At 51.6% G+C, this 15,687-nt stretch overlaps 1 protein-coding gene across 2 annotated transcripts in view; it reads right to left on the reverse strand.

Moving 5' to 3' along the window:
• Positions 1 to 11,886, reverse strand: part of LOC102992378 (carnitine O-palmitoyltransferase 1, liver isoform) — a 21,192-nt gene extending 9,306 nt beyond the window's left edge. Inside the window, exons 1-9 of one of the 2 annotated variants that reach the window (XM_028486438.2) lie at positions 11,683 to 11,886; positions 9,683 to 9,784; positions 8,602 to 8,739; positions 7,621 to 7,698; positions 6,183 to 6,290; positions 5,069 to 5,156; positions 4,095 to 4,290; positions 1,470 to 1,658; positions 449 to 554 (exon numbers count right to left, since the gene is read on the reverse strand). In XM_028486438.2, coding sequence (XP_028342239.1) covers positions 449 to 554; positions 1,470 to 1,658; positions 4,095 to 4,290; positions 5,069 to 5,156; positions 6,183 to 6,290; positions 7,621 to 7,698; positions 8,602 to 8,739; positions 9,683 to 9,784; positions 11,683 to 11,772 — 1,095 coding nt within the window. In that variant the 5' untranslated portion in view covers positions 11,773 to 11,886. The remainder of the gene's footprint in view (positions 1 to 448; positions 555 to 1,469; positions 1,659 to 4,094; positions 4,291 to 5,068; positions 5,157 to 6,182; positions 6,291 to 7,620; positions 7,699 to 8,601; positions 8,740 to 9,682; positions 9,785 to 11,682) is intronic. The other variant, XM_028486439.2, reaches the window with a different exon arrangement.
• Positions 11,887 to 15,687: the final 3,801 nt, after the last annotated feature.

Genomic DNA, 15,687 nt, shown 5'->3' on the forward strand with positions numbered 1-15,687 from the left:
CGAACCCGTGTCCCCTGCATCGGCAGGCGGACTCTCAACCACTGCGCCACCAGGGAAGCCCTATAAACCAAGATTTTTAATATCCTTGCTTTTATTTGGCCTAACGCTTGGCAGATAGGAAAATCTAGAAAACACAGCAAAGAAGGGGTGGTTTATTTCAAAACAACTGAGCTTCAGTTCCGCCCTGATGTCACTGCGTTGGAGCCAAGGCCATCTCACTATTTTGGCTCCATCAGGACATGACATTAAATGTCTCCATTTAAGGAACCTCAGCCGTAGGGAGTGAAGACAGGAATGACTTCCGTTACTGATTTAACTTTACATTTGGCACTGACACCTGCTGAAAACACTTATTATAACCAGACAGATACTATGAAGTTTAAATTCAGTTAAATTCAGAAATTCCAACAGCAATTTCCACACTCAGGTTAAACCTGCAGACACTCACCTCCCAAAGGTGACCGATGATGGGGGCGTCGGCCCAGGAGTGCTCCGCATTTATGCCTATCTTGCCGTTTTTAAAGATGACAAATGTGATCGATTTATCAAACCACCTACAAGAAACAAAAATGTTTATGTGACTTACATGTTTACAAAGACAAAAATAAACCCAAGCGATGTATCTGTTTTCCTCTGGATGGGCTCACTGACTTGCACCCGCAGAGGCGGACGGCTCTCCGCAGGTGACAATAAAAGCACACGTAAGACCCTAAGTCGTTCATTTCTCCCCTGCTCCCGACGCAGAGATATGCATTCAGGTACTGGAGAGCAGGAGAACAGGGCGTATCGTTGTAACAAAAAAAGGATGCACAAGGCAACTGCGGAGAAATAGGAGGCTGCAAAGTCGTCCCTCGGTATCTGCCGGGGGGGTTGGTTATAGGACCAAAACCTGAGGATGCTCCAGCCCCACACGGTTGGCCCTCCGTATCCGCAGGCTCCACAGCCGAGGCTCTTAAACAACGGTCCACGGTCTGTAGTAGGCTGAACCCGCGGACACGGAAGACCAACTGTGCTTGCCGCACCCCTCCCCCACCCCAGCCAATCCTCACCCCCAACCTGATGGGCAGGCAGGACCTCACTTTACAGACAAGGCAAAGGAGGCTCCAAGAGGTGGAAGAGCCTCACCACAATCATGCGCTCGGTGAGCAAAGCCAGAGCCGACATCCAGGTCAGGCCCCAGGTACCACCTTCCCCCACCTGGTGCCAGGTAACCCACAGCCACTCCTCACAAGCATCTCCAAGTGGAGGTGTCGTGCACAGAGAGGGGAAGGACCTCAAAGCTGCTGCTTAAGCTGTGTGTGTGTGTGTAACAGTTTTGGTGGAAAGAAGAGAGTCACCAGTCATATTTTCACGCTAGCCTTATTCCTTAAGAGCGTAGATACATACTTGAGGCTGGGTGTCAGCCACATGTAACATTTCTTCCAAGTCCACAGGCAAACCATTGTGTTTCAGAAGGTTAAGCGTGATACCTGTCGAAACACCTGCCGTGCAGCAGAGACTTGGCGTAGCTATCCATCGACGTAACCGGGTCTTCCTCCCTATACCCTTGTTCTGTTTCGTCCAGCGTCACAAAGAACGTGGCTTTTTCCACTGCATCCAGAGACTGCTTGTTCTTCCCATGTCCAAAATAGGCCTGGCGACACTTGGCCCAGGGGACTCTGCAGTGAGGATTAAATACAATTAAACCTGCAGCAGGGACTTCCCTGGTGGCGCAGTGGTTAAGAATCTGCCTGCCAATGCAGGGAACACGGGTTCGAGCCCTGGTCCGGGAAGATTCCCCCATGCCGCGGAGCAACTAAGCCCGTGCGCCACAACTAGTGAGCCTGCGCTCTAGAGCCCGTGAGCCACAACTACTGAGCCTGAGTGCCACAACTACTGAAGCCCGCGCGCCTAGAGCCTGCACACCGCAACGAAGAGCAGCCCCTGCTCGCCACAACTAGAGAAAGTCCTTGCACAGCAACGAAGTCCCATTGCAGCCAAAAATAAAAAGAAATAAATGAAAAAGAAACATATAAAAAAACCTGCAGCAGTTTGGTGACATCTCTTTACGTGGGACGTTTGAAACGACAACGGTTTTCAGTTTCCAGCGTTGTAGGGGTTTAAGGAAAACTATGCATTTGCGACTTTCTGCATATGCGGTCACCCACCTGCCTGCCGGCTGGGCTGCTTTCTTTAGGGGCAGGGGCCTCGCCTTCTCCTTGTATCTGCTCCAGGGCAGTCGCAGGCATGGAACCTCGTCCATAAATGCCGAGTGAAGGACAAGAATGCAGACAGGCCCCAAGCTCCACCGTCCAGGGCAGCGGACCCACAGGTAGGCAGGACCCCCCTCACATCCTTCCCAGCCCCGCGCCCAGACCCCCTCCACAGAACCACCCCACGTGCCAAGAGCATTTCCCTGGTGCCGGGACGAGCTCACGGGCCCCGACACCTCTGTCCCATTTTTCAGATGAAGAAACTGAGGCACAGAGATGGAGTCACAGCTCCTTCGTGGCAGGCTGGGATTCCTACCCAGGCCAGCCTGCCCCAGGTCCACGCATCCATGCTACAAACAGCCACACGACAGCCCCGGGATAAGGGGCACCCCGGGAGCAGAATTCAGGGATCCTTTTCCGTCCCGCCCGACGCGGGGTACACGGTGCTAACGGGACGCCCACTTCTTGAGAGCCACCCCGGCCGTGGCTTCCCCGGATGGCTCCTGGGCCCCCTCATTCAGGCCCCCGCCCACCGTTCCACGTCAGGGCCACTTGGCCTCTGTCTCCCACCCTCTTCTCCACGCGCACCGAGTGCTCAGCTGAGGCCGCCCATGGGGCCAGAACGCCCATAAACACAACGGGTCCCATCACAGGCTCAGCCTCAACCACTCTCCTCAGTGCCTGGGAACGGCAGTGACCACCAGGATGGCTGGTGCGAGCTCGGGGCTCAGGCAGATGAGATGGGCGATGCCCCACGGGGGCGGCATCGGGGTGGGGGGGAGCTCACTGAGCCTGCATCCCAGCCCACCCCACCTCTGCCCAACTGGGTGCCCCCAGGACACTCAATCAGCACCGGGGACCCAGGGCTCGTTCCCCAGGACACACGCCCCCTCTGTTCCAGCTGAGTCTTTGCCCCCCAGAGACGGCCAAACACCCCAGCTTCTCGGACTGAGCCTCCCTTCCTACCAACGCTGCCTGTTTCTGGTCCTCAGGCAGCGAGGATCTTGCTTCCAGGAGCCCTTGGGCCAGAATGATCTCCTAAGTCTGCTCAGGTCACTCCAGCCTAACATGGCCCCTTTAACAGCAGCCCATCACAGAATCAAGCCCAAGTGCAGCCGGGCACACGGGACCCATCCCACCCGGAGTTCCGGCACCCCGACCCACTCCACGGCTCCCAGCACCTGCTCCCCGGACGCCTCTGCGGCCTGTCGGTCCCCACGGCTCACTGCCGACCTCTGTGTGCTCTCGCCCGGGCATCTTCCTCTTCTCCACAGGTCGGGTCACTCACCACCTTATTCCCAGTGCTGCCCCAACAGTGGCCACACTGCTGACCTCAGGGGTCCTCAACCAGGGACCATACTGCCCCCAGCGGCCCTGGGCCAGGCCTGGAGACAGATTTGCTTGCCAGGCTGGGGGATGCTACTGGCATCCAGCGGGAGAGGCCAGGCATGCTGCTCAGCCTCCTACGGTGCACAGGACAGCGCTCCCCTCTGCCACCTAAAACAGACTCATCCAGCCCCAAAGGTGTCAGAGCCGAGGGTGCACAGGCCAGGTCCCCACGCTTCAGACGAGGCAGGAGGTTAACGCTAACACAGAGGCCCTGGTTAAACATGCCTGTTTCTAGATTAAATATGCCGCAGCCCGGGGAAGACGCCTACCTCCCTCCCTCCTTCTGTCGCGCGCCCTGGGACCCGTGCACATGCACGCCTGCCTGTCCCACGGAGGTGCCCGAGGGGGCCTGAGGGTGGGGGCGGCACCCGCTCCCCGGGGACAAAGCCAAGCCGAGCACTGCAGGCAGTGGGCACACCTCCCCGCCAGACGGGACCCTGGGTGAGGAGAGCACTCTGAACCGCCGCCCCCGACGGCCCCCAGACACAACGGCATCACGGAGGCGCTGCACACCTATCTCCCGCCGTGAGGGCCGCCAGCTTCGCCTCCCCAGCCTGGGGCTCCGACGGGTCATCCAGGATCCTCTGCATCTGCTGTTCGATCTCCCGGGGCTTCAACAGCCGGCCGTCGTGGTAGAGCCAGACCTTGAAGTAGCGGCCTTTGTGGAACACGACAATGTGCCTGCTGTCCCCGAGGTGCTGGAGGGTGTCTGGGGAGGGGGTGGCGGGAGACAGAACCCGGAGGCACGCGGTTAGGGGAGGGGAGAAAACCACCCGTGACGGCACCAACTCTTCCCCCGCACCACTCCGCTCAGCTCACGCGTCCACTCCCCAAAGGTCTGCAGAGGACGTGGTGGAGCACCCGAATCGAGAGCTCTGGGATCAGACAGGCCTGAGTGCTAAGCTCGGCTCGGCCGCTCACTGGACGTGTCACCTAGAGCAAAGGACGCCACCCTCGCTAAGCCTGAGCCCTGGCGGGCCTGGGATGGACCCAGGCGGTGCCATTGTCTCTCCCTTACATTCTTGAGGGTGTCCCGGCTGGGACAGATGTGGCCCCCCTACACCGGGCAGTGGGAAAGAAGGGGGGTCATGCGTCCCAGGTCAGGCTGCTGGAAGTGAGCTGCCGAACCACAAATCTGGTTTCCCTGAGCACGGGCCAGGGCGCTTTCCACCATAAACCCTGCGTGGGAGCCAGAGCAAAACGGCCCTGAAAGATACAGATGAAGAAACAGGAATATTCCTAACCCAGCCGAGAAAAAAACTCCACCAGAAGACAGCCTTCAACCGAAGAGAAACTGAGGTCTGAAAATCAGTTAACTGTCCAGGCTTGAGACAGACAAAGGAAATTCAACAGAAGGACGGTTGGCGAGCCTGAAATCTCTGAAATCTCAGAAGGTCAGCACTCATCAGCGTGGTCTCCTCCAACAACTCCTGAGCATAAGGATGGAAAGTTCTGATTCCCAAAGGGACCCCGAGCGGGTCACGCACCTGTTTCCTCTCCTGGGATCCGAGAAGTGTTAAACATTCGCTCCCACTGGGCGGAGCAGAGCGGAACTGTAGATCCCAAAAGAAAAATCTGTAACAGAGGCATGTTTCAAACAAAAATCCAAGGAGCAAATCAAGTCCACACATTTAAATGCTGGGTTTGTTTTCTGTGCACATAGCGTGGCTGGACTTAACCTTTGCCAAGCACTATAAAGAATGGTGGCTCCCTGGGACACGGTGCTCCCCTGGAGCTTGCAGAACCAGGCCGAGGCACAACATCCTGCTTTTTATTCCTAAATAACACACCCTAATGGGTCATTCATAAACTGACCCTTAATCCAAAGGGGTATTTAAGAAAAAAAAAAAATGCCGGGGTTGCGGGGGGAGGGATAAATTGGGAGATTGGGATTGACATATACACGCTACCATATATAAATAGATAACCAATAAGGACCTGCTGTACAGCACAGGGAACTCTACTCAACACTCTGTAATGGCCTACACGGGAAAAGAATCTAAAAAAGAGTGGATACATGTATACGCATAACTGATCCACTTTGCTGTACACCTGAAACGAACACAACATTGTAAATCAACTATACTCCAATAAAAATTAAAAAAAAAGAAAAAGAAGGAAAAAAATGCCTTCTCGTGAGTAGCTCGACAGCTATATTATTTCCTTCGCAAGCTAGTGAGGGTTTCTTCGTAGGACAAATGGCAGAACTAAAATACATCAAACATATGTCCATTTGGGATACAGAGGAGATTTAAATCTCAAAGTAATTATGCTGAGCGAAAGAGGCTAGACCAAAAAAAAAAAAAAAAAAAAAAAAAATGCATGCTGTAAAATTCCATTCAGAAGTTTTAGAAAATGCAAGCTAACCTAGAGTGACAGAAAGCAGATCAGGGAGATGGCGGCGGGGGGGAGTGAAAAGGGACACCAGCGAACTCCTGGGGGTGGTTCATTAACTTGACTAAGGTGATGGTTTCACGAGTACAGAGATATACATCAGTAGACCAGAACTTATCAAAGCGGATGCTTCAAACATGTGCAGTACATCAGTTACACCTTGATAAAGCGGTTCTAAAAGAATTTTTTAAAAAGCAGTTTGCATACTGGTTTGATTTCCTCCCGGTCCAGTTTGCGTCTGTAAAGCAGGATGGCGTGGATACCGTTGCCTGCTCTCGCTGCCTGAATGTGAGTCGGTGTGATGTACAGCAAATCCTGATACAAGAAAACACACGACAGCAGGGAGAATGTTCACAGGGAAAGACAAGCTAACTTCAACACACAGTTAAACTATTTCTATACATGTGTTAATGACATCTGCTCTGCTGGAAAAGAAATTATTTTCATTTTCTACACTTTTTCAGTTTTATTGTGTTCACGTTTCAAGCCCCCCAATAATTCTTGGGCTAGGAAAGGTAACAGTATATTTTAAAAGTAAATTGTAAATAAATATAATTCAAGCCTAAAAAAAAAAAGGTAACAGCGCTTCACCCCAATTATCCGCACAGAATGCATAAAAAGGAAAGCAGAAGTTAAAAGGAGCAATTAGATAATTAGGAAGTTTTCTGAATGAGAAGGAACCAAAGGTTAAAATAACCTTTTATATAGGGCAGTGCTTGCAACTTTCTAAATCTGGGGACACATTTCTCAGTGTCTACATTTTTCAAGTCCAAGGGATGCTTGTCTCAACTATATTTTGAGAGAACCTATGTGGAGGGCTGCCCCTGATTATGTGGGAAATAGACACCAAAGTCTTCAGAAACGAAAGGGCACCAGGTGGATGGCTCACTCTCAAAAAGTAGTCTTCTGGACCACACCGACAATTTTTCTCTAAGTTTGAGATTGTTTCCAAAGGAAAAAAAAAAATTTTTTTAAACAGTAGAAATTTTAAAGGAGAAAAACAGAAAAAGCAAACAAGAAAATAGATAGAAGAAGGTGGAAAAAATAAAAGGAAGCAAAGAGCAGAAAGAAAGGGAAAGACAGGTTCACCAGTTATTAGACCCCAATGAGGTGCTTCTAACAAAACAAAAGGGTGTGCTCTGCAGACCACCTATGTCTCAAAAGGCAAGAAAGACCAAGGAGATGTCAAAATGACACTCAGTGCAGCACCCCTGGCGTCCAGAAGAACAAAGCTCAGCGTGTGGACAAACTCTCAGCCGACCCACAGACACTGAGCTTTTCGGGGTGGGCAGGGATGTGATCCTTCACCGCTACGCGGGCTCAGTTAGGAAAACAGAGGGAAGGAAAAGAGGGAGAGGTTCGCTGCCACGAGGAAAGTCAATTGCCACGAGAGCGCTTGTGCGATCCGAATTTCTCTGCAGCAGGTTGGTGGGTGCCCTTGAGCTACGATTCCAAAAGGACATCCGCGGGGCTCTCCAGTGTGCAAAGCAGGTCCTGGGCTCCCTGCTAGGGGCGTGAGGCCTCGGACGGGGGCGGCAGGGCCAGGAGGAGCACGGGGAAACCCACAGCGTCCCCAGGCAGCCCACAGGGCCGGGAAGAGGCCACCGCGGTGCGCGGTCTCCATCAGGCACCGCTCGGGACTCACCATCGCGTAGTAATTGCTGTTCACCATCAGCGGCCCTCGTCCTCGGAGGTAGATGTACTCCTCCCACCAGTCACTCACCTGTCAGGTGCACACAGGGGAGACCAACCGACAGGCTTATTAAGCAGGCTGCCCAGGGCGGAGGCGGGGTGCGGGGGGCTGGGGGAGGGTGCATTTAGTGCTTTGTCATGCGTGTTTGACATCACTTCTCCCTCTCTTGGGGGCCTAACTAGATGGAACGCAAAACAGTGGGAAGGAACTGGAAAGCGGTTTTATTCCAGTCAAGACATAGCTAGAAGGTAGATCACCTTCATTTTATAGAGGGTTAAAAAAAAAAAAAAGACCAAATGGAAAAGAAGGGATAAATGTCGGACTGCTAACATTTCCTGACCATCAACAACACCCCAAACTGCCCCACAGACTGCTTCTCGCCTTCTGCTTCCAAGCCTCCCCAAGGCAGCCACTGACTCAGCCGCGCTCGGCTCCCTTCCAGAGCCACACAGGGTCCATGCGTGCTGTCCTCCCGAGGTCCCCTAGAAGGCCAGCAACCTCGCCCTAAGCACATCCACAACGTCCAGGGCCCAAGGATCACAATTCCCTCCCTTTGTAAAGTACAAACACGTACAGAACGGTGCGTATCCAAGAACCTAAGCGTACATGTGAAAATGTTTACAAACTCTACACGCCCCTGCAACCAGCGCAGGATCAAACTCCAAGGTGACCTGCCCCACCCACCGTGGCCTCGGACGGTTTTCTCCAGCCACCGCCGCCCCCCCCCACTTCCAGCCCCACCCACCGGGTGTGTCCGGGTCACACCTTCTCCTCCAAGCTAGCCATTCCTCAAAACCTCAACCCCCCTGCCTCGTGTCATCCGCCAATGTCTCCTCCCGCCCGCCACGTCAGGGAAGCTAGCTGGCTCATGGAACAGACTGTATGCTCCTACAGAAAATTCCACCAAGAAAAATAGCGTGTGTGTATACTCACGTAATTGGTAGCCCACCAGGATTTTAGCTTCAAATACCACTGCAATCTCGGCCCGAGATTGACAGCAAAATCTTGTGCCAGAGCTGTCATCCGTGTAAAGTCTCCTTCCTTCATAAGAGGCTTCACGGATTCCAGGTACTGGGATTGATGGAAAAAACAAAAGCCTAGTTAAAACAGATGGTCTCCTTCCTTGTGCCTTAGAAGAAGGCAGGTCTTCACACAAGGTAGCTAACTCCAATGCTAAAGGATGTTTTACATCAGTCATAACTCAACAAATAAACTTTTTTGTCCTTTACTGGCACACAAGCTCCCACATCTTGAATCACCACGAAAATCAATCATCAAAGTGGATTCTAGACTGACAAGATCGAGGTTTGGTCAACGAGAACTTGCAATGTGTATTTTTTTTCTCCATCATCTGGTCCTTACTAAGAGCTCTATTCTCACCTAAGCTATGAAGGTGCCAGTGAGATGGGTGGGGAGGCCCTGAGAGCCAAGGGTAGGACCAAAGGCTGGTGTTCGGGACACCTGGACGGGAAAGAGGAGCCAGAACGATAGGGACGGAGGTCACGCCGCCAGGTCAAGGCCAGGCCTCCAGTTCAGAACTTCCGGGGTCCCCACTTTGACCTGCTCTGGCCCTTTGCAGGTAAGAGCAGGTCCACAGCACTCAACAGCATCTACCACGTGCAGAAGCAAACTTACGCACGCCGCCAGGTCAAGGCCAGGCCTCCAGTTCAGAACTTCCGGGGTCCCCACTTTGACCTGCTCTGGCCCTTGCAGGTAAGAGCAGGTCCACAGCACTCAACAGCATCTACCACGTGCAGAAGCAAACTTACGGGACACAAAACTGCTGCTAGGCCCTGCGTTTGCCATGAGATTTTTTTTTTTTTTTCCGGCTATGCCGTGCGGCATGCGGGATCTTAGTTCCCCCACCAGGGATCCAACCCGTGCCCCCTGCATTGGGAGCACAGAGGCCTAACCACTGGACAGCCAGGGAAGTCCCGTCAAGTCATAGACCTTAACCGCAAAGACGCTGGCGTTTCAGGGCGGGGATGCTGGGGGCGCGTGAAGCCGCACCTACCCTGTTGATGGTATCTTGGACGGCTGGGACCGGCAGGCGTGGCAGAGACGTCTGGAAGCTGTACAACATGGGTTTGCGGCCTGAAAAGATCTTGACCATACCCTTAAGAAAAAAAAAAAAAAGGTACATTCTCAAAGACGAGCTCTGTCAAAGATCCGAAACCGGTTCTCCAGGATATACAACTTGCCGACCACGGACTGATTTTCCGTGCTGGTTCATTTCCTCTAGTCCATTTTCTGCCCCTACACTTGCAGGCCTCAGCAAGCAAGTAACCCCAAATAAAACCCAGGGTGAACGAAACCCTACGTCTGACAGATGCCTAGAGACGTCCTGCCCTGTCCAGGCGGTGCTGTTCCCCGGGCACCCTGACATTGGGTCTGACTGCACTTCTGCACGGCGGGTAAGTTCCACCCACCTACTGCTGCAAGGCCCTCGGTTTCGGGATTGGCTCCCGGGGCTGGGAGAGGGACCTGGACCTGGAGCCAAGTGCAGCCCCTTCGGTCAATATCAAGCCCGGTGGATGGCACATACTTGCCTGCTATAGTCTGGAATGATCTAAACTTGCTGTGATGACTGGTCATCTCATGCTGACCAGACTTCAAAGGGACTTCTAGGGCTCACAGTGTGTGTGTGGACAGGGGGGTGATTCTTGATGTCGAAGAAAAGGTTGGGACTCACCTGGACACCAGCCATGAAGGCCACCCTGGGGAAGGTCTTTTACCTTGCTCTGTAAAGTGTGGAAACCATCTCAGAATCTCTCCTGGGAGTTGAATTCGACTTCTCTGGAAATCAGAAATCTTACATCCAAGCAACAGCAGGAAGTCGGTGTGGGAAAGAGTGAAGCCCAGGGTGTACGGTGGGCTTGGGCACGAGGGTGCCCGCTCCTTTCACAAGGAGCCCCAGGGGACAGCGTTCAGCCACCGATGAACCCATCACGGGACAAACATCCACGCACATGGCCGGTAACTGACAGGCAGACTAAGGGCTGAGGTGAGCCGACGGAAGGTACTAGAAGCTAAGGGTGAGTCAGGGAGTCCCGGTCAACTGGTCGGCTAAGGTTAGAAAAGCTACAAAGAAGCGGACGGAGGGCACTTTTATTTGATGGGTGACCTGGATGAGAAACCCAGCAGACATTAATACCAGATGTTCAGAACACACTACGATCGTTAAAGAAAAAGAGCCTCTGGCCCAAACAATGAGGCACGTTGAATCAGAGCTCTCTGGCACTCACAGGGCAACGCTCAAGTCACCAAGGGGACTGCAGAGCACAGGGAACTCTAGTCAACACTCTGTTACGACCTATGTGGGAAAGAGTCTACAAAAGAATGGATATATGTATATGTATGATGGATATATGCATAACTGACTCACTTTGCTGTACACCTGAAACTAACACAACATTGTAAATCAACTACAGCCCAACAAAAACTAATTAAGAAAAAAAAAAACGTCACCCAGGGGAAAAGGCCCAGCGAGGACTTCCCTTTCAGAAGTAAAAGCCTCCCACACCAGCTGTGGAGCTGACGGACGCGCCAGGCACAGAAGGACACATCCTGCGTGGTCTCACAGGTCCGTGGAACCATGGAAGCAGCAAGGAGGGATGGGGGCTGCTGGGGGCTGGGGGACACGGGGCTGCGGGATGGTTAAAAGGGACAAGGTTTCAGTTACAAGAAATAAGCACGTCCTGGAGACCTACCCTACGGCATCGGGCCTGGAACCAACACTCCTGTGCCGGACTCTTCCAAATTTGCTAAAGGGGCAGATGTGATGTTAAGTGCTCTTACGGCCAAAGGCAAGGGGCGTAAGTGGGGCCCGAGGAAACTTTTAGAGAGTGGATAAATCTGTGGCCTTGGCAGCGATGAAGGTGTCACGAGTGCACGCTTATCTCTGAACACATCAAGCTGTGAAAGAGCTACGGCTTCGCAGATGTCAGGCATACCTCGAGCGAGCGGTTTAAAAACATCCACGCCAGTTGTGCACTGGCGGTGAGTTTGCATTACCATCCAGATTCTGGTGGCGCGGCTTATCTTGCCGTGCTGGGCGAACATCCAGCCGTGGTACGACAGCAGCACCTTCAGGGAGTAGCGCATGGTGACGATGAGGGCCACCCACAGGCCCGTGCCGAAGAGGACGCCGCTGACCACCTTCTTCGTCTGGCTGGACACGCAGCCACTGCCAAGACAAGACCAGACAAGCCACAGGTTCGTCCGCGTGGAAAGGAGGCCACGGGCAATGGCGCTGAGAGGTGCCACGCGCTACAAGGTGGGGTGGGCTCCTGTGGACACAGCTGAGGCCACAGACCCAATCGGAGTCAGGCCTGATCGGGGAGACGACAACCCGTGTTAAGCCAACTCTCAAAAGACTCAGCCATCTTCCTCCTGGATTCGAGATGAACCAGCCGCATCTGCTTCGCTGGTCCTCGAAACGAACCAAGGCTAATCTGCATAGCTGGGGAGCATGGACAACTTCCTCCAGGCCTAGGAAGGAGGACGGAGGTTCTGGGGGAGGCGGTGGCCCGTCCACGACGGGAGCGCAGCCCCAGACCGACCTGCTTTCTCCTGGGCTGGGAGCCGGCAGCAGTCCTGCACCTTCCCTTCGTCTGCTCGTGACGCTTCTTCCTTAAGCACACCTTGGGATTTCACCAGGATGCGTAAGAAACGCAGATCAACGGGCACAACTATTACTCCAACTATTTAGATCAACAGAGCTTGTTTTCGATGTGGGCAGGAACACTTACCATGAATACACGTAGAAACTGATGATGTAAAATGATCATTTAAATCGAAAACTGACAGAGAAAATGTTTTCGTTTGCTAAGGAAAGTAATATATTATCTGGTAAAGACGGGACTTCAAAAATGAGAAGAAATGCAGCTACCCATTCACCTGTGTGGGCTGTAGTTGTTTTGGAAACCACAATATATTTTCAAAATAAAAACAATTTAAATAACAAACGCTGGCGAGGGTGCAGAGAAAGGGGAACCCTTACGCACTGCCGGTGGGAATGTAAATTGATGCAGCCACTGTGGAAAACAGTATGGAGGTTCCTCAAAAAAAAAAAAAAAATTAAAAATAGAACTACCATATGATCCAACAATTTCACTTCTGGGCATTTATCTGAAGGAAACCCCGTGTTCACGACAGCACTATTTACAACAGCCAAGATATGGAAACCTAAGCGTCCAAAGACAAATGAATGGATAAAGAAGAGGTGGTAGGTATATATCAATATGATGGAATATTATTCAGCTGGGAAAAAAAGCAGAAAGTCCCCATTTGTGAAAACATGGATGGACCTTGAGGGCATTATACCAAGTGAAATAAGTCAGACAGAGAAAGACAAATACCATATGATATCACTTAAATGTGGAATCTAAAATATGACACAAATGAGCTTTTTAACGAAAAAGAAACAGACTCACAGATATAGAAAACTATAATATATATATGTATACATTCCTGAATCACTTTTCTGTACACCAGAAACTAACACAATATCATATATTAACTGTACTTCAATTTTTAAAAAAATGTTAAAAAAAGACATATTGTACAATCTCAGTTATACATGAAATCTAAAAAACATTTTCAATTTGTAACTATATTTGGTGATGGATGTCAACAAAACTTTGGTAATCATTTTGCAATATATACATATATCAAATCATTATGTTATACACCTAAAAACTAATACAACGTTTTACGTCAATTATATCCTTAACCTAAAGGTTTCGCCAATATTTGGAAACCACCCATTAAACATCTTCTCTTACTTCAGTAACACAGAAACAAAAAGTAAAATAGTGGCAAAAAGTCTGCTTCAAAACATATCTTTCTATAACCTGTCAATTCTTGCATTCAAATTTAACTGTAGTCTCTACTTTAAACCTCTACCTTCTTTTCTGATAGTCTAATCTACAAGCAAACTTGGATTTAAGAACCTGTCTTTCAGACAATCTATGTTTTAGATTTCTAAGTCCTATGTCACTGAACTTGGAAAAGACACACACACTTGATTCACAAAAATCAAGTAGTATTTTTACGTTAACAAACAAACGATGTGTTCGGCATTTTTTTTTTTTTTTTTTTTTTGTGGTATGCGGGCCTCCCTCTGCTGCGGCCTCTCCCGTTGCGGAGCACAGGCTCCGGACGCGCAGGCTCAGCGGCCATGGCTCACGGGCCCAGCCGCTCCGCGGCATGTGGGATCCTCCCAGACCGGGGCGCGAGCCCGGTTCCCCTGCATCGGCAGGCGGATGCGCAACCGCTGCGCCACCAGGGAAGCCCCCGGCATTTTTTAAGAAATTTTTTTCTTTTTTTAAAAAATTATTTTTCGGCTGTGTTGGGTCTTTGTTGCTACAGGCAGGCTTTCTCTAGCTGCGGCGAGCGGGGGCTACTCTTTGCTGTGGAGCGTGGGTTCTAGGCACGCGGGCTTCAGTAGTTGAGGCGCACGGGCTTAGTTGCTCCGCGGTATGTGGGATCTTCCCGGACCGGGGCTCGAACCTGTGTCCCCTGCATTGGCAGGCGGATTCTTAACCACTGCGCCACCAAGGAAGCCCCCCAGCATTTTTTATATATATGCATACAGGCACTTTGACAGCAAGCATTAGCTTTAATAGCTCCCTGTTAAAGGGCGTGTCCCTTCCGAGGCTGCAGGGGATGGACTGACACAGAGCACAACGTACACCTGCAACCAGGGAAGCTGCAACCTCAGGACACTGGGAGGCCTCTCCAGGAAGACTTTGCAGAACAGCCCTTGAACCTGGAAGACGCTGGCCCCTTAACCTGGTCTTTCTAAATTTGGGCCAGGGATGGCCCAGTTTACCGCAATTGGTTTAGAGGGACAAAGAAACAAATCTTACAAAGACCCAGATTAGAAAGGGCTTTAAATAGGCAACACTGCTAAATATAATCCAGTGCAAAGAGACGGCCCCCACTCGAAAGTAAATTAAAAAACTGTGTTAAACCCAAGTAGGCAGGAAATCGGAGGTGAACTGTCTGCAGGGGAGGGGGTGGGGGCAGGTCTGCGGCTCCCCGGAAATAAAGGAGGGGAAGAGAGAGGCTGGGGCAGGGAGGTGAGAGCGACAGGGTCCCTGCCTGGCTTCCCGGCCCCCAGGCAGACCAAGGAGTCGGGCAGGCGTCCAGCACAGGTGTGCTTCCACTGCAATGACAGGGCTTTGTATCCTGGGCCCTGCGGACGCTTATAAAGGCACGAGCCAGCGATCCCGAGGTGGCCGGAGGCTCCGAGTGACTCAGCTGGACTCTCGGTGACTCTCGTGTATCCCAGGACACCATGAATAAGGAGCAGCTTTCAGGAGTGAGGGGCACACGCTCAAAGCAACGTAAGAAGATTCAGACCTTTAACTTAAAACCACTTAATCATTTCTTTAGAGTGATCAGAATCAAATTCAGTCCTGAGCTGGGAGCTTTCCTTTATGTCACATTTTGCCACGTTACTTTCCTGTTCTTTTCTGAAAGAACAATATTTAAATCCAAACAACCAACTGATTTAGTAAAAGGCCCAGAAGTTCATCTGTTTAGCTCAGGCCCAGCCCCGACCCTGTAGCTACGGCCCAGGGACCCCGTGGACACACCTGGGATGCACCCCATCCCTCACAGACCCCACCTGCCTCCCAAAACCCGTGGTGCAAAAAGCAAAGCCCAAGCACGAGACGAGGACTTGGGGACTATTATTTCTCTAGTAATAGACCTACAATGTCCTCCGATGTTAACAAGCGACACACGAATAGGATCAAAGGTCTGGCAGGGGACAGCCACAGCCGAGCTGGAGGCACTAGTACTTTCCAACCAGAAGATAAAAATATGTTTTCCACGGGACTTCCCAGGCGGGCCAGCGGTTAGGACTTGGCGCTTTCACTGCCGAAGGCGCGGGTTCAATCCCTGGTCGGGGAACTAGGATCCTGCCACAAGCTGCTTGGTGCAGCCAAAACAAACATTTTAAATGTGCCTTTCAGAGCCAGGGCCGCCATCACAAATGGGGTAATGGAA

This window comes from Physeter macrocephalus, unplaced genomic scaffold, assembly GCF_002837175.3.
Source record: "Physeter macrocephalus isolate SW-GA unplaced genomic scaffold, ASM283717v5 random_1478, whole genome shotgun sequence".
Classification (NCBI taxonomy): domain Eukaryota; kingdom Metazoa; phylum Chordata; class Mammalia; order Artiodactyla; family Physeteridae; genus Physeter; species Physeter macrocephalus.